General features: G+C 38.0%; 1 protein-coding gene across 1 annotated transcript in view; it reads right to left on the bottom strand.

Moving 5' to 3' along the window:
- The window catches only part of tenm4 (teneurin transmembrane protein 4), a 349,240-nt gene that overhangs the window by 99,092 nt on the left and 230,091 nt on the right, over positions 1 to 20,057 (bottom strand). Inside the window, exons 14-17 of the mRNA XM_063016253.1 lie at positions 19,025 to 19,210; positions 12,178 to 12,204; positions 5,463 to 5,609; positions 1,698 to 1,914 (exon numbers count right to left, since the gene is read on the bottom strand). Of these exons, the coding sequence (XP_062872323.1) occupies positions 1,698 to 1,914; positions 5,463 to 5,609; positions 12,178 to 12,204; positions 19,025 to 19,210 (577 nt within the window). The remainder of the gene's footprint in view (positions 1 to 1,697; positions 1,915 to 5,462; positions 5,610 to 12,177; positions 12,205 to 19,024; positions 19,211 to 20,057) is intronic.

The following is a 20,057-nucleotide window of genomic DNA, read 5'->3' as shown; positions in this document are numbered from 1 at the left end:
CTTGTTTGTGCTTCTGCCTACTGTGTTGGTCTTAAATGAGCTTAGGAAAAGCAAGATGAGAGCGAGTACAGAGATTTGCAAGCATGACAGATGCAAAAACACTGCCGAAAAAATCTCAGCAGATTTGGGAATAAAAAGATAACAAGACAAAGGCAGTGAGACCGAGAGCCACGCGGGACACAGTGATTGCGACTTTCTTTCTTCAGTATGAAACTGTGGTTGGGATCTCGTGCCACGATTGCCTGTGGGAGCAGCACTCAAAAGGCGTTCTCACGTGCCAAAACTACAAAATATGTGAAGCTCGTGTTAGATTCTGATGGGCTTGTGTGATCTCATTTGCAATTCCTCTGCTGATCAACCGAATACTCTAAAAATAACAAAATACATTTACACTAAAATCTTCACAAAATACAAGAAGCCATGACATTTGCTTTAAATCATCAGTTGAATACAGAATCAGTGTATCACTGAAGGTAAATGGTGGATTTAATTCAACAAATAAAATGATTTTTTTCTTCAGCGTTGAACATTATACACTTGGGTCAGATTTTAAAAGATTTATGTATATTACAAAAAAAATTAAGAGTACTTGTCAATTCAATAAAAATAAAAAAACAAGGTATTTTGTTCTGTGCTGTTATTTTAGTGTTGGGGGATTTTTTACATTCATAACTACACAATTTTTATTATAAATAACCTACAGAGTCAATTAATAAACTACAACTGTAAAAAAAAATTTTAACTACAAAATAAATTAAACAAAGACATTAAGACATAATTATTTATTAAAAGAACATTAATTTTTTTTTGTAGTTTCTTCTCAGGCAATGTCACGAATGCAGTCTCCGTGTACATGCACATGTTAGAGGAGTGTTGGTTTTGCCCTCACTTTTATTGGTCCACTGCTAATTAGCCTCAGCTGCAACTAGTTTAGGGCTAATGCTAAGAGCATATAAGCAGCTGTGGTTTGGATGGTGGAGACTCTTTTGGTTTGCCTTAATCATGTTGATTTGCCTTAATCATGTTGATTTGCATCCTACTTTATGCCTTTGTCTAGTCCATGCTGTTGTCTAATCATGCTTAGTCTTGTTTAGTGTTGCTCATGTCTTGTTAGTCTGAGTTCATGTTCTTTGTTAGCTTAGTTTAGAGTTTAGGATTGTTTAGGTTAGTTTAATTTGTTTAGTGTCAGTGGTTAGCATAGCATTTAGTTTAAAATTAGCTTTTCGTGTATGTTTAGATTAGCGTCAGCGTTTAGCATAGGTTGTGTGTTGGTCTTGTCTTGTGTGCCCCTGTTGTGTGTCCTTTGTTATTATTAAATATGTTTTGTCAGAACATCTCTGCATGTGTGTCCGCCTCCTCTTGTCACATCTAACCCCATACGTTAGAGGCAACGTATTTTTTTTTTAGATAAGTAGGTAACCCGAGCAGATGAAGTCTTATGTTAGAAAAATCTTTATACTGAAAAATAAAACCCAGCAATGTACCACCATTCAATTAAAAATTATTAGAAATTAGAAAATGGGCAATAAATATATATTGCATTCAGTTTTGTGTGGAAAATGGTGACAGCAAGTGCCAATTTAGTGACGTTAAACAAAATGCAATGTGAAGCCATTCATTCACCTCAAAATCAGATATTGTTGACCCTCGACCCTTGATTTGCTGTGAGATCCCTTCAAAAGCATCACTCCACTCACCTGGCCTCGAAGGGGTTCGGCCCAGGAACCACATGTGTGCTATCACGGCCCACCAGGAAGCGCACCCGCTGGTAAAAGGAGTGCAGGTTGCTTGGACCAGAGGAAACCTGAGTCTCCTGAATGATGTCCAGTGGATCAGGTGATCCCACACACAGAGAAGTGACCTGACATGAAGATTGCACACAGCAGTCTGGATCCATGCAGTCCAGCAGACCATCTGGAGAAAGAATTAGATAACGCTATCAATCTCTTCCAAATTATTTAGAATGTTACAGTGGGCTGTCATGTGACTACAAGACATCATTGTAAAGTACCAATTTAAGGTTTAGCACCACAAATAAAACAAATATTTTTCAAACAATGTAATAAATAGCAAATTCATCTGTTTTATTAGAAGTTTAATTTATCTTTTGAATTCTCTGAATGACAACCTTGTAGGCTTGTTATTTTTTCAGCACTTTAATAGAGCCACATGGAATACTTTTCCAACCTGTTCTAATTAAATTATTAGAATGTGTACAAATGAATATAAACTCCAGTTTTGTTTGAATTAAAAACAAATTATTATAAAACATACATGAATACAGGACTGGACTCACGTCTTGACTTTGTCCTTCCCTGTCTGGTCTTTTTTTATGCATTTTCTCCCTTTTTTCCCCAATTTTTAGCACGTTCAATTTTTTTACCCAATTGCATTATGCTTCCTCTCTACTGGTGCTAACCCCCCTTGACTGAGGAGAGCGAACTGACACACGGCCCTCTGACACGTGTGCAGTAGCCGACTGCATCTTTTCACCTGCACGAGTCGAGTTCACATGCCATCAGCCTTGTGTGTATCATGATCACATTATTTCTCCACTCTGTGCAGATGCCATGAATCAGCCAGCAGACATCGTAATTGCATCAGTTATGAGGTCCCCATCCGGCTCCTCACCCTGAATGAACAACAGCCAAACGTTGTTCATGTAGCTGCCCAGCCCAGCCAGATGGCAGAGATTCGATATGATGTATTGTCTGGTCTTTTTTAACCTTATCTTGAACTGTCTTGGCATTGTGATGCCATATTTTGACTTGTCTTTATCTGTGTATTATTGTCTCATCCTACCTTACCTTGTAAGGTACTGTAAGGTTGCCCAAGGGTTCACTTGATTTTGCCTGGTTTGTCTTGCCTTCTTATCTCCTGCCCTGTCCTATACTATATTTTCTTTTCCTTTTAATTTTTGTCAACCATTTTATTTAGGTTATGGTTGAAGAGGGCTTGGTTTTACCAGAAAACACTGGGTGCAAGGCAGGGCACAGGGTTTTGCCCATTCCTCCCTCACACATTGCCAATCATGTCTGTGTAGACACCTGGCCAGCTGATAGCACCACTCAGATTTGAACCCAGATTTCAGCGGTGGTGGACTATAGTAATAGACCACTGTACCACCCAAGCACTACGTTACCTTCTGAAAACTTTATATGTAAATGATTATAATTTTGTTCCCTAATGATTAACAGCACCAGATATAATGTGAAATATTTGGATGTAAGTGTTTTCCCAGGAGGAAAACACTTACAAAAAATAAAAAAATAACTTTCAAACACATTTCTTTACACCTTTTTTTGGCAGATTTCCTCCACTTTTCTGTAATTCAGTTCAAATAATTCAAGGCTCCCAACCAGGAGGAAGATACTTTATTGCTCTAAAATGGGTCATCACTCTCTCCTTTTTTTTCATACCCAGCACAGTGGAAGTACTCTGGCCAGATGGGCAGATAGCAAAAAATGAAATGTCTGTCGGCAAAAATGTTGTTGCTCTTTAACTCCTGCCTCTGCTGTGAAGGCTCAGCCAAGTCAAAACTACTACCTCTACATACCTCTTACATAGATGTTCAAGTGTTTTTGCTGCTGAGTGAATGCTTATGTAAATCTGAACGCTTTAATGTGCCAAGTGGATTGGTCCTGTATCTCTGAATAAATGAGGAGACGTGTAATTTGCACAGTAGCTTGAATTCCCTACTGCTCTAGCTCCAACTCATCCTCCAGTAACATATGTGCAAGCCTCAAGTCTAAATGGCTGAGGCCTGGAATAAGACAAATTGAATGTACAACTGTATGCAGAAGCATAAAACAAAGTAGTTCATAATAAGCCAATGTGTTTGTGCACACCGGCTGGCGTGCTGTCTCCAGAGGCAGCGAGTATCCCTGGAGCCTTCGTGTTCTCTCTGCTTCTGCGAGATTTTGTGGGATGCACAGGCTGCGGCTTATTTCTGGGCTCTGTGGCTTAGCGGGAAGCCTGCCCTGAAGCCGGTGCATGCTGGGATTTGAAGGCAAGTCTCAGTGGGGGTTTCTATGCTCCAGATCAGAGCTTAGGGAGCATGAAGCACCTAATTCTCACTCAGTCCTACACAGATCTACAGGCAGGTTTGTACACCTCCACATCGATTCAGGGTGCTACCTCATTACTGCAGTGCAGTCACTCAGAGTCAGACGTAGGCAAGCTGTAACAACAAGCTGTAACATTTTGTGTTCTACATTGGTAAGTCAGTAGAATAAAACACATTTTAGATTTTAAAATATTCATTTTAGTTTTCGGGAAACTGATAACACTAAAGAAGTGTGGCAAGATCACCAAAAATTATATGGTAAACAAATATCATCCTGGTAAGTAGTTAGTATATTGGCTGCATAATTCCTATTTAAATATCAATATATTTTAATAGTATTGATATTTTAAAATCCAAAGACTGGTTGGTATGGTTTAAACTGTTAAGAATAATTAAAAACATTAATGTTATCATAATTTATTAATTGATTATTGTTATATGGATGATCATTGCTCAGCAACACCTTTTAAAGAAAAAGAAAACTTAATGTAGTTCAGAATAAATCAATTGAGGTTTTTTTTTTTATTTTACCTTAAAATCTAATTTATTATAATTGATCTACCGAGTCAATTAATAAATTATTATTATTAATGACAATTAATAAACTAAAATTATTATTATTATTTTAGGTTTTTTTAATTTTAGTATATATACACCAATCAGGCACTGACAGGTGAAGTGAATAACACTGGCTATCTCTTCATCACGGCACCTGTTAGTGGGTGGGATATATTAGGCAGCAAGTACAAATTTTATCCTCAAAGTTAATGTGTTAGAAGCAGGAAAAATGGACACACATAAGGATTTGAGCGAGTTTGATGAGGGCCAAATTGTGATGGCTAGACAACCATGGGTCAGAGCACCTCCAACACTGCAGCTCTTGTGGGGTGTTCCTGGTCTGCAGTGGTCAGTATCTATCAAAAGTGGTCCAAGGAAGGAACAGTGGTAAACCGGCGTCAGGGTCATTTTGTTTTTTTTAAACTACAAAATTAACAAATTATTATTGAAATTTTTTTAAATTTATTTGGTAGTTTCTTCTCAGGCAGTATTTGGTTGGTCATTGAGATGATAACAATAATAATAATATTGCATAATAATTGAATAATGCACCACATTTATAATGTAATATACATATTAACATTTAAACATTAAATATGTTTCCATCTTTTACTGCTAAATAGTTTTAAGCTCATCTCCACCAGTGTTTGTTCAGGAATGTAAAGCTGATCCTGTGTAAAGACATATAAACAACATTAGTTTTTACGCCCAATTTATTCGCTACACCCACCACTGTTGAGTACATATGCCCTCATGCCCAGCGGATTAAGTTAACTGATACTAATAACCCGTCCCTACGCTTGCACTGTGTTGAAACAATATGGAAGGTTGTGTTTACCTCCATCATTGTCCTTGGCGTCGTTGCAGGAGGTCTCCATGGAGGTGTCACAACCTGTTCCTCTCCAGCCCAGCTGACACACGCAGTACCAGCCATTATTACCCAGCGTGCACCTGCCATTGCCGTTACACAGACCCGGGCAACCCTCTGAGCACACAATCATAACAGTCATATTAGTAAAAAAATAATTCAATGAAGATTCCAAGCAAATAAATAAAAACACTCACTGGTCGGACATGATTTTAAAACAACATAAAGTGACAACATGAAACAGATGGGAACGAGGTATGCACATATTTAAAAATATAGAATAAGGTTCTGCTAATCTGCATTAGATTGTATCCGGAGCAGAAACTGCTCTGGGGGTCGAAAGTGAGCTAGGAAAAATTGCCTTTGACTCGGGGTGATTAATTTGATACACCTTTTGTTAAGCTCCTCATATCCCTTTGAAGCAGAGTTTCTCCAAATCAATATAGTCTCATTAGTACTGCTGAATGGATCCAGCACTCAGTTCTTTAGAGAAGAAAGAGATAGCCAGAGAGAACAGGTGATAGGGATCGACTTGGCATGCAGAAGTAGAACTTAAATCCATAATTTACAAATCAGCTGTTTTGATATTATTACAAAGCCTGCTGTGATTGTGAGTACTACAAACATTCAGCATCATTACTGACATTTTTGCATGTAGGTCATTAATTTTGGATTGTACACATGATACTGTTGGTAAAATCAAATCTCACAGAGAGAAATTGTATATAGCTAAACTAACAACTGAACAAATGGCTGGATAATAATAATAACAGCAATAATAATTATAATAACAATAACTTTAATAATAGTAACCATAATGATAATAATAATAATAATAATAATAATAAAGTAATAATAACCATAATTATAACAACAATAACCATAATAATAATAACCATAATAATAATAATAATTATTGTTATTTTAGTATTTTTTAACTAAACAAGCTTGTTTTAATCTTGATTAAAAGACAAATAATAATAATAATAATAATAATAATAAAAATAATGATAATACTACTACTACTAATAATAATAACAATAATAATAATAATATCCATGATAATAATAATAATAATAATAATAACAGTAATAATAATAATGATAATAATGATAATAATAATAATGATAATAACTGTAACAATCATAATAATAATAATAACTGTAATAATAATAATAATAATAATAATAACCGTAATAATAATATTAATTATTATATTTTAATTTTTTTTATTTTATTTAACTGAACAAGCTTGTTTTAACCTATATTCAAAGACAGTTATGTAATATAATAATAATAATTATTATTATTATAAATATTATTTTATTATTATTTTATTATTTTTAAATTTTATTTAACTGAACAAGCTTGTTTTAGTCTAGATTCAAAGACAGTTATAAAGCTTGAATTACTAATATCCACTGTGATACCAGTCTAGGATTTAGATGTTGTAAATGTTGTAAATAATTCTAAGAATTAACAGAGGTCCTTCTTTGCCAGAATGATGGGCTTGAGATTGGCTATACTACTTATCAAGATCAGCAAGATATGTAGGTCCAGTAAAAAATTACATCTATAAGAATCAAATGACAAAGTAGCATTAAATGTCAAAATGTGCTATGAAAAAAAAAATCATTACCCTGTTGCTACTCCCACCACCACTGATCTCCCTACCGTTGATCCTTTTCTGTTTCTGATGTGACAAGAGATTTTGATCTTATCAAACTCGGAATCCTCTCCAAAATATCGGTTCTAACCTGTTTTTCTGGTGACAGCTAACGGCGCTACATCACCACAACACAGGCAGTGAGATACAGAATAAAAAACGGAGCGTGTACGATCGCAGGCTTTGTGGAGAAAAAAAGAAGGTGCAGGATGCCTGATAAGGAATAAAAAAATGGAGATGACTCCAGCAGCCATGATGCTTCTCAACTGAAAACGGCTGCATGCTGAGAAGCAAGGAACACGAACATCTGAGCTTTGTGCAACTGGCGTCGTGATAAGACAGAGCAATGTGTATGCAGATCTATCTGCTTTACAGTTCATGATGATTTGTAGCCTGGGAAATATAAGGAGCTTAGAAATGTGGCTTTCATTTAGATCCAAATGTTAATGTTAATTAAAATGTACAGTACAAATGTGCCAGTGATGTGTTGTGGTGTTTTTTATAGACACATTATATTTTATTACAGCTTTAAGCAATGACCAAGTTCTGTTAGCATTACCATCATCAATATACACTATAAGCAAGGCCCTACCTAATTCATGGTGAAAATCGCATCTCACGAACCGTAAAACAAGCCTTTTCCTGTGTAATATACACTGATCAGCCATAACATTAAAACCACCTCCTTGTTTCTACACTCACTGTCCATTTTATCAGCTCCACTTACCATATAGAAGCACTTTGTAGCTCTACACTTACTGACTGTAGTCCATATGTTTCTCTGCATACTTTTTTAGCCCCCTTTCATGCTGTTCTTCAATGGTCAAGACTCTCCCAGGACCACTACAGAGTGGGTATTATTTAGGTGGTGGATCCTTCAATGCACTGCAGTGACACTGACATGACGGTGGTGTGTTAGTGTGTGTTGTGCTGGTATGAGTGGATAAGATACAGCAATGCTGATGGAGTTTTTAAACACCTCACTGTCACTGCTGGACTGAGAATAGTCAATAGTCACCCCGTAGGGAGCGTCCTGTGACCACTGATGAAGGTCTAGAAGATGACCAACTCAAACAGCAGCAATAGATGAGCGATCGTCTCTGACTTTACCAACTAGCTAGGAGTGTCTAATAGAGTGGACAGTGGGTGGTCACGGTAATTAAAAACTCTGATGTCTGATCCACTCATACCAGCACAACACACACTAACACACCACCACCATGTCATTGTCACTGTAGTGCTGAAAATAATCCACCATCTAAATAATACCTGCTCTGTGGTGGTCCTGATCATGGAGAAAAGAGTGAAGGCAGGCTAACAAAGTATGTAGAGAAACAGATGGACTACAGTCAGTAGTTGTAGAACTACAAAGTGTTGAAACAAGGAGGTGGTTTTAATGTTATGGCTGATCAGTGTACAATTAGCATTCAAGTGTCTCACGTTTACTGGTTAATTTGCACTGAGGCGGTCCTAGCAATCCTATGGCAATTCAGTTAGCAATTGGTTAATCAAAATATCCAAGACGCCGAAGTGTAAAGCAGCTAAAAACACAACTCGGGTAACTGAAAAAATTTGGAAAATCTGCTTTGGTTTGGGCTGTGCATCATAGTTCCACAAAAGTGGGTTTTGTAATGCTAAAGAAAATAACAGTCTTAGAAATTGTGTGCTTCCAAATTAGTGGACAAACCAAGGATATTAAAATAATTGGGAGAGTTGTTCAAGTCATTTAGATTAAACTGGTTGGTTACTGCTGCTTGGTTACTGCCATCAGTAGCAGAAAAACATGGACCGGTTTCAGATTAGACCGTGGCGACAGCAACTTGTTGATGAAATGAGCTATGAACAAGCCAGCGTCCAAAGCTTCTACCATTCCAACAGACAAACATCTCTATCTACGCTGCACAGAGAAAGCAGCAAATTAGTCACTGAATGCTTATTATGAGGATAAATAAATAAAGATCGGCTCTCTGTTGGCGCTGGTTCCGTTTAATTGGCAGGCCTTTCAAAACCAAGCCCCTGTGGAGCGTTAGCTAGTCAGATTGAAGCAGTGCCGGAGTGGAGCGGGCCTGCGAAATGGCTCGGCCAACTCCCGCTAGCTATGCAGGTGGCCTGGAGGGAAAAAGACAAGCAGAGGACAGGAAAAAAGACAAAGTGGCGGTAAGAGAGAGAGAAAGACCTAGTTTGAGACAGAATGTGAGGTAGTATTAATGAGAAAAAGCCAGTGAATGTAGAAGGGACGCCTGCTGTTGCTTCACCTCGATTTCCTGCTTGATACAGAGCCCTCTTTAATTAGGGGGGCTGCAGTGTAGCTTTATCACCTACAAGCTTCCCTACGACTACCCGTGACGCAGAGCGCCCTTTAATTAGTCAGGAAACTTCAAAAACTCACAGCCTAACCCTCACCCCCTCACAGTCACAGAGGATGTTAGAGTTGTGGGGAAAAAACTGTGAGCCTTCTGAAGTTCTGAATGAAGTGTTGCATTTAGCTAATTATGCTGTAAAAAATGAATAAATAAACTACTTCATTAATGTATGTTGAACAATAAATGTCTTAGTATGCTCTATATGTCAACAAAAATACTAAAATAGCCTAGGAACATCACATCACATCACATTTACCCTCAAACACCTCCATCTTCCTGTCATCTTAGCCTTATTCCCAATACCCTAGGCAGTTCACCCACCCATGGTGCACTGTGACAAATTATGTGGGTGTAAATGTATATTAACAGCTTTTGACAGAATGGCGTCACTGCATTCACAAAAAGGGCACAACTTTACATCAATGCCCAATTTTATTCAAAGCAAGTTGCAATTTTTACTAAACATAAAACAAGCAATTGAGGGTAAAGCGTCTTGCTCAGGGGCCCAACACTGGCAACCCGGCAGTGGTGAGGCTTGAACCGGCACCTTCTCATTATTACTTTGAACTACCACTCAGTAATAGTAGTAGTAAATGGTAAAATACTAATTTAGCATTGGATTACATTGGGTATTGGTAAGGCAGCAATCTGTGGACAAATACATTTAAAAGACATTTTAAATTAACCAAATTAATGTTTAGTCACTGCCGTCAATCTGCTGTTTTTGGTTTCAGACCAGCAGCATTTTGGTTTTGGAGCCAACTGATGTTTCTGGCTTAAAAAAACATATTTGTGGTAGAAAATCTGGACCAGTTTCAGGTTAGACAGTGGCACCAGCAACAGCCACTTGTTGGTAAAATGTGCTATAAATAAGCCAGTGTCCAACACTTCCACCATTCCTAAATACTGTATAATACAAGCAATTAGGGTAAAGAGACTTGCTCATGGGTCTAACAATGGCAACTTGGTAGTTGTGAGGCTTGAACCAGCAATCTTCTGATTATTATTTTTTTACTGACAAAAGTCCTAAATTTGTGCAAAGCTTTCTCAAAAGAGTGGAGACTGTTGGATCCACAAATGGAAGCAGCTTTACATCAATGCTTGAAATGTTAAACAAACTTTTAATCCACACAGTCCATTGCCCACTTTTATCCAAAGCAACTTGCTGTTTTGACTAAATATAATACAAGCAATTGAGGGTTAAAGGTCTTGCTCAGGGGTCCAACAGTGGCAACCCGGCAGTGGTTAGGCTTGATTACTCAGTAGTAGTAGTAGTAGTGAATAGTAAAATAATAATTTAGCATTAGGTTATTACATTGGGTAGTGGTGAGTCTTCAACCAGCAATCTGTGAATAAATACATTTAAAAAACATTTTGAAATTAAACAAATTAATGTTTAGTTACTGTCAATCCTTGGAGCCAACTGATGTTTTTGACTTATTTGTGGCAGAAAATGTGAACCAGTTTCAGGCAGTGGCACCAGCAACAGCCAAAATTTATGGTGAAATGAGCTATAAATAAGCCAGCGTCCAACACTTCCACCATTCCTAAATACTGTATAATACAAGCAATTATGGTAAAGAGCCTTGCTCATTGGCCCAACAGTGGTAACTTGGTAGTGGTGAGGCTTGAACCAGCAATCTTCTGATTGTTAATTTTCACTGAAAAGCTTTTTAAGCAGAGCGAAGGATATTGCATCCACGAAAAGGTGCAACTGTACATACATTGCCTACTTTAATCCAAAGCAACTTGCAGTTTTGACTAAATATAATACAAGCAATTAGGGTTAAGGGTCTTGTACAGGGTTCCAATAGTGACAACCTGGTATTGGTGAGGCTTCAACCAGCAATATGTGGACAAATACATTTAAAAGACATTTTGAATTTGTTATTTGTTAATTGTTATTTGTTGAAATTAATGTTTGGCTACTATCGTCAATTTCCTGTTGGTTTCAGACCAGCAGCATTTTGGTTTTGGAACCAACTGATTTATCTGGCTAAAAAAATCAATGGCACCAGCAATGAGCTCTGAGGTAAAATGAGCTATGAATAAGCCAGCATCCAGCATTTTCGTTACCTTGGAAATTTATTCAGTTTGCATCACAAACAACAAAATACAGTTGCTAATCTGTTGTTTTTCATCTAAACTTACATATTATTTGTTTATTTCTACCCTACATTTCCAATATATGTTGTGTGTATATTAAATTGACTCGTGACTTGACTCGGACTCTAGCCTAAAGACTCTTGACTCGACTCGGACTCGTATTTTGTGACTTGTGAACATCTCTGGTTTGAACTACTACTCAGTAATAAATAGTAAGAGGCTACTTTATCATCGGGTTATAAAATTATATAAAAATTATTAAACTGCATTATAAATGTAGCATTATAGTTGGCAAGCATTTTAAATTAAATGTCATGTACAGGGAGTCCAAAAGAACAGAGGAAACAAAAGGACAAAAATAAATATATGTATAAAAAAAAGTAGTGAGCAAAGGGAAGGTGCAGAGATGTGAGAAATGAGAAAGGAGGCTCGACAAAACGCTGATATGAGCTGTGAGCTGAGGATTTGCTGGATGATAGAGGAGATATGGGGATGAGATGAACACAGGAAAGGACGAATGAAGAAGGAAAGAAAAGAAGGAATGCCATACCTTTCACTACCTTATCCAGATAGTGAGCTTTGGAGATAAAAAACAAGGACATGTAAGGGGAGGATCTAAACAGTGTAGCTTCAAGAGTGGACAGCAAGAGCTACAGCGGGTGAGCGTGCCCTTACTAAGACGAACCGGCGGCATGCAATGCAAGCTACACACACAAACACACACACACACACGCACACACACGTACACACAGACAGAACAGCACAAGCTGAGACACAAGCACAGGAGGAGAGAAAGTGAGGTATGAAGGACACAAAGTTCCTAAGAGGTTATTTTACCAACCTCAGCTTTGCATTGTTATTCCAATAAAATGTGTTACAATTAATGAATCATCATTCAACTGTGTAAATTTTAATTCAGGTCAGGGTCACAGTGGGTCTGGAGCCCATCCCAATCACACCAGGTGCAAAGCGGTAATGCAAACTGTACACTAGACATTTCACCTATTGCCACACAGACAGTGACTGAAGGTGGGGATCAAACCTTAGGGTGGTGTAGCTATAGATTTACCAGCTACACGACCAGACAAAGATGATACAATCAGAACAGGACACCAAACAAACACAGGGCATCAAACCTGACTCACTCAAACTGAGGGGTAATTTAGAGCAGCAGGAAAAAAGCATTGAATCCAGGTTCCCAGGTCACATGGTATAAATATTTTTAGTAGCTTTCCCTTTCAACAAGTAGAGCAGGGTTGTTGGTTTTTTTTTTAATTAAAAGAGCTTAATCATGCCATGTTCGTGTCGTGTCTATAAGAATTTGTCTTAACTACACCCCCCCCCCCCCCCCCACACCAAAAAAAATGGCAGTAAGATAAAGTGGGCGATGCTCTGTGATGGTAACTGTCCTGTTCAGGGTATTTTACATTGAATCTGGTGTTCCTGGCATAGGTTTTGGATCCACTGCGATCCCACATAAGATAAAGCCATTACATTTTATTATCTACGAAAAACTGTGTCCATTTGTCTTGTAATAACAAATAAGGTTGTGTAAAATAATAATAATAATAATAAATAATAATAATAATAAATAAATAAATAATACATAAATAAATAAAAATAAAAAAGATTAATATTAATAAAAATAAAAAATAAATAAATAAATAAAAAGATTATTATTATTATTATTATTATTATTATTAATAATAATAATAATAACAATAATAATAATACTAAATTAATCTGGAAATATAATGTATAATGCCACAAAACAACTTAGCACATACAGAGTTCTTTCCCTGCTTAAGCATTAAGGAAAAAACTAGATTAGTAATCATGTTAGCTGGTTTAAGCCCCTCATCTACAAGGTTGTCCCGTATACAGTACTTTAATTGCTTGGACTGTATGTGGTCATAATTGTACATCACTATAGATAAAAACCGTCTGCTAAATGGCATAAATGTAAATTTAGGATACAATCACATCATTGGATCAGACTGTAACCTTTTTTGTGGACTAAGCTTTGGAATTGCTAAAAATGACTAAGATAATGACTAAGATAACAAAAAATTCAGTAAATGCTAAGCTCTTCTATATTCTATAGCAGGGATTCTCTCTATTGGTGAATTACGCCACTGACCGTTCTATATATAAAGGCCATATCAATATTTCATAGGCAAAATATTAAACATTGAATATTTGCACTCAAGAGTCCTGAAGAAATCCCTCCAGCTCTCCCTACACACTAATATCTCGCTCTGTACAACTTCAGGATGCTAACACAAAATTTAGTTAAAAAATCTTGCTCTTCTATTTCTTTTATCCCTTTTCCTGCCTTGTGAATCCTTGAGTGCTGTCTCGGCTCATTTCTTTTCTGGGACCAGACTGACAAGCAGACAAAAATGAAATCAAATGGCAGTGGGAAAGAACTGTCACCGAATTCGAGTGAGCAGCGATGGCAGGGACGTGTCTTAGTAGAAAAGAGTTGAAGAGAAAGAGAAAGAGTAAACAGATGAGATGGGGAAACGACACAATGATGTTTAGACAGTCAGGCTGGGAAAGGCAGTCTCCCAGAACGGCTCAGTCCACTGGCCCATTCACCGGCTTTAAGGTCAACCGGAACAATGAGAATCCTCACAGCTAACAAAATCAGAGACCAGACAGGGCAAAAAGGGGAAAGCGTTTTTATTCTGATGTAATCTTATGATAATTTTAGTAGTGATGGAAGTATCTGTTATTTAAATGTAGAGCAAATTGCTAATTATGCTTCTTTTAAATGTATACTATAGATTTATAGGTGTATATTATTAGAATAAATACATTAAGATAATTAATTAAAGCCATAATAATTGTCATAGACTAACATATATGTTAATGTACTATAGTGAATTACTCACTCACTTAAAAACCCACCCACTGGCCAATTTATCTTATAAAATAGCTTTTAGATTAACTTTGATTTATTTGTACTAAACGCAAGGTTGGTCTAATGCCATCAGGAAACACATGGTTTAAGGCAGGAACGCACCCCATATATCAGAGATTACTTATTAAATAGGTTTGATTCTAGGTTAATTCTTGTTGTTATAGGCACAGTCCTATGTGTTTGAGTTCAGTAAGATCACCAACAGTTTCTTAGTTAAAGTGGAACAGTCCACGCTTGTCGTTTTCAATAGCAGGAAAGGCTACGTAGTGCTAAAGACAAATCGCATCAATGCTGGTATCAAGCTGATGGAAAAAAATTTATAATTAAAGCAGCTTCTACTGTTTGCTACCAGACTGATTCCTGAAAGTATGACATATTAACTAGATATTAGTCCAGTATACCATGACCTTTTTTTAATAAATGGTTTTAAGAACATAAAATGCAGTTTTTAAAATTTCAACCTTATACAGTCTTTGCACAGTTATTATTATTATTTTTATTTATTTATTTTCCTATTTTATTAATGTATTTTCTCCCGTTTTCTCCCATTGTAGCGCAAACAATTAGTCTTCCACCACTGGGGACCCCGTTCGCATACAAGGAGGGTATATTTGCCTTATACACGCACCCTCCAAAGCATGTACAGTCCATCGACCCTTCCTTTCTTGCCCATACTTTGTTGAGGCCATACATGAGGCCAGTCTCGTGCATGGAGAGTCACACACTGATCTCCACATTCCTCCACTTCTGTACAGGCACCTCGAGCTGCTTTACACAGCATCGAAGACCCCACCTTCTTATAAGTACGGTCTTTTTCTACGCAGCAGACTTTTGGGGACAGTGGTAGCCTAGTGGGTAGAGCTTTGGGCTTTCAACCGGAAGATTGGCGGTTCAAATCCAGGCTCTGCTATGCAGCCACTGTTGGCCCCTGAGCAAGGCCCTTAACCCTATCTGCTCCGGGGGGGCCGTACAATGACTGACTCTGCGCTCTGACCCCAGCTTCCAAACAAGCTGGGATATGCAAAGAAAGAATTTCATTGTACTGCACACCTGTGTATATATATATATATATATATATGACAAATAAAGTATATCTTCTTCTTCTTCTTTAGTGGACAATTTGTCTGCTGCAGGTAGTGGCAATTGTGCCCGCCAGAGGGAGTTTGGAGTGTGGAGTTTGCATGTTCTCCCCATGTCCGCGTGGGTTTCCTCCGGGTGCTCCGGTTTCCTCCCACAGTCCAAAGGCGTGCAAGTGAGGTGAATTGGAGATACTAAATTGTCCATGACTGTGTTTGATAACCTTGTGAACTGATGAACCTTGTGTGATGAGTAACTACTATAATTCTGATAAATGATACAATTCTCTGCCTGCTATCTACAATGCACATCCATATGAACGAAATATGGAATAAAACATTGCAATTTTTATAATGCACTTTTATTCATGAGCCAAGAACCTTTTTGTTTTATATATAAAAGTAGTTTTTATCAGATTATCAGCAGCATTACATTTTCATGGTCAGCATTCTATTAGTAGGACTAAACCTAAGGCTACTTGTGTGACTATTATTAGTCCTTTATGATTGTGGATCTATTTTTTATTTCATGACACATGATTTATGAGGTTATATAGAGGCCAGAAGATATATAGGTAACTAAGCAGGTTTTTAAATGTAGGCCAAGTTGATAAATGGCAGAAAATGTATTAAGGTTTTAAGTCTATTTTTTAATGAATATAATGTTAATATTCCTGCTGCGAGCAGCTGAGGACCATTGTGCCCTGAAACAGCAATGCATCACATGTAAAAAGGCACACACATACACACCAGAAAAGAAAAGAAGTAAAAAGAAAATCCACAGAATTGCTAAATTTATATTTAAATTATGAACAGGGGCCGGAGAGGCACTGCTAATGAAAGTCTACGACTACTGTTTATACCTTTTATCAGTTCACAAGAGCAGTTTACCAAGCAGTGTGGCTACCTTAAACATCCTAAATGTTTTTAAAAATAGAATAATTGTGTGATATGATTGCTATGGTCTGCACATAAAAAATACAGCGTAAGATTTACCGCATCCAATTACCCAATTACATTACCCTTCCTCTATACTGATGTTGATCTCCACCCTGGTTGAGGAGAGCCGAGACTGACACACACATGAGGTGAGGTCATATGCGGATCAGCTTTGTGTACGGAGAGCCACACCCTGATCAATGCATTATCCCCCGTTTCTGTGCAGGCGCCATCAACCAGCCAGCAGAGGTCGTAATTTCATCAGTGATGAGGAATGAGGAACAACAACCAGTCGTGGTTCTTGTAGGCGCCCAGCCTGCCAGATAGCGGAACCGAACAGTAGTTTCGAACCGATGAGTTCAAAATGTCAGCTCTGGTGTGCTAGCGTGTTTTACCGCTGCGTCACCTGAGCGTCTCTTTAGCAGACACTTTTAACCAAAGCGACTTACATTTCTGACTGAAATCAGTCCAAACAGTTGAAGGTTACAGGCTTTGCTTAAGGGCCTAACAGTGGCAAACTGGCAGTTTTAGGGCTTGATCCAATGACTTTCCAATTACCAGTCCAATACCTGAACCACTAAGCTACCACTGCCCCACCACAATATGGGACCTGATAATTATATTTGTATAACATGCATATTTCTCAACCTTCACAATTAACTTTGTGTTAATGTAACTGTGAATCACATTAATGCACAAGCATTTGTTTATTCTTTCTAATTCCCTGTCCCGTGATTGGGTGGACGTTTTAAAGCTATAATAGTTCATTTCCCCAAGGGGATCAATAAAGTCTTATCTTATCTTATCTTATCTTATTTTAAAATCAATGTAGCTGAGATTAATTTACTAGACAATGACTATATACATACTAGACAATTAGTATATACATTAGTACATGCATTACCATATCCATTAAGTAAAGAAAGGTTAGACAGCATTTTCTCATCCCTCCGGCTACCTGTTGAATGTCAAATGCAACCCCCAACTACATAATATAAACAAACAAAAGCACTGTGTTCAATTATAAAACTATAAAACTACAAATAGGGAGGCACGGTGGCTCGGCGGGTAGCACTGTCACCTCACAGCAAGAAGGTCCTGGGTTTGATTCCTAGGCAGAGCGGTCTGGGTCCTTTCTGTGCGGAGCTTGCATGTTCTCCCCGTGTCTGCGTGGGTTTCCTCCGGGAGCTCCGGTTTCCTCCCACAGTCCAAAACAATGCAGTCAGGTTATTTGGAGACACTGAATTGTGCTATAGGTGAATGGGTGTGTGTATGTGTGTGTCTGCCCAGCGATGGACTGGCGCCCCGTCCAGGGTGTTACTGTGTGCCTTGCGCCCATTGAAAAGCTGGGATAGGCTCCAGCAGTAAAACTACAAATAAAAACATTCTCTTTAAAGATTATGTCTATAATATCAATCATTAAAAAGCCCTATAAGATATACATAACATAATGTATTAAAATATTTGGTTATATAGTAGTTTTGACACCTCTCTACTGGCAGGAACATCAACTAAATTACTACATACAGCCAAGCTAATAAATCTGATTACTGACTGATCACCCTACTAAAGTGTACATAAACCTCTTAATGGAAGTATTGCCAAATTCTGATCTATTCAGTACAAGTGAATGTGGTCATTTTCACTCTTTGTTAGCAGTGCTAGCAGTACATGGTTGAAACTACGCCTAGAAGCTAAACTGGCGCAGACAGCTTTCTGGCTTGCCACAAAGCCAGCATGGACATTAGCATGTGGAGAAACAGACAGGCTTTTTATTACCAGCCATAAAATAATTGGAAGCATTTCAGTGGGATCCAGCGGAAGGAAGCCAGGCGTAAAGGTACACATCCTCTCCAGATTAATGTTTGGTTTTTTGGTAATTTTCCAACTAAGTCAACTATGGAGTAGTAAAAAAAAGCAATTCTAACATGAGGTAAAAGTAGAAATAAGTTGACTGCCAAGCAAGCACCTCACATGATCTGTGTGGAAGGTTTGGAAAATATACTTTGTTTTTTATCACGGCTTTAAGTAAATAAAACCCCTTTTTCTGGTTAAGTGTTCCATTAAAAACAATCTGTCTATTGACTAGGAGGCTTAAGACGATGCAAATGTTTGTACTTCACATCAGCAAATTAAAAGGCAACGGCGGTAATGCAGGACGGTTAAAAGCGGGATGGGGAAAAGGATGAGCGAAAATGAAAAGACACCTAAGCATATTCTCACATTAAAATGCATGAAGTCAAGCTTCAGATCTCTCAGCAAACCTCTTCATGCTATGCCGAGTTAGACAAATTCAAATATGCATGCTTTTCCATTTCTAGAGCACCCGACCCCCCCTGATTCCCACCCTACACAGGACCCACCTCTCACACACCTCTTTTAGTCACTCACACATGTGGAAAAGCATACACATCACACACACATATATAAATGCACCCCATTCTCTTTATTCCTACCAATAGTGCAGTGTTCTCCATTCCAGCCAGGGCTGCATTCACACTTGCCATCCTTGCAGGTACCGTGTTCACTGCAGCGCGGGTGGCAAGCCCTCTGATCGCAGGCGGCACCCATCCAGCCCTCCTCGCAGCGGCAGCCGCCCGCCACGCAGATGCCGTGCCCGCCACAGTCCGCCGCACAAAGCTCTGTGGGAGACGGGAGGAATGGAAAGGAAAAGGACAGGACAGGAGGGAAACAGAAGGCCAAAGGGTAAAGAGAAGACAAATCCAGAAGTTATTGTCAGAGATCGAATGGCCACGCTTCACCAGCTTGTTTGATGGATGGTGAAAAGGATTTCTTTGCACCTCACAGGAGACTTGAACCCCCCCAACTGGACAATACAAATCTAATAAGTCTGCCACAAATAGAAAAAAAGAAAAGCGAGTATGGTGGGGAGTCGGGAGGGTCTTATGTAGTGCCCCTCGTCCCATTGTGCCATAAGAAGGTGGCCAAACAGAAAAATCCAATTTAGATTTTTTAGTTTTCATTAAATTGGCAACAACCTCCTCTGTTGTGATGGTGTGATAATAATAAATAAGAAAAGCAGGCTGACCACGCACCGTAAGGTCTATAAAGAAACAGAATAATCAAAAGTATCCTAAAAAGTTAACATTTAATTAGAGTAATAAATAAAACTAAGAAAAAAAAAAAAAAATTCTCATTCATGGCTTTATATAGATGTTTCACTGGGGTATAAATATCACACATATCCACTATTTGACCAGAGCTTTTTTGCCCCCCACACAGTAGGGAGTACAATTAAAGAAGAAAACAACTAAAAGAATCACATTTGCAGTATAATAGACAATTATGCAATAAATAGTTGAAGGTAAAAAGAGGTAAAAGGGAAAAAGGATGGGCAGCAACAAGATGGATGAATACAATCAGAGGAATAATAAAATAGTCCCTTAGAAACACTGTCCATATGGTCACCAGGAGTCAGAATCATGGTTTAATCAGGGCATTTATTTAAAACATTTATTTAAATTCACA

Source organism: Trichomycterus rosablanca, chromosome 20, assembly GCF_030014385.1.
Source record: "Trichomycterus rosablanca isolate fTriRos1 chromosome 20, fTriRos1.hap1, whole genome shotgun sequence".
Lineage (NCBI taxonomy): Eukaryota > Metazoa > Chordata > Actinopteri > Siluriformes > Trichomycteridae > Trichomycterus > Trichomycterus rosablanca.
This window is presented reverse-complemented; position numbering and strand designations above follow the sequence as displayed.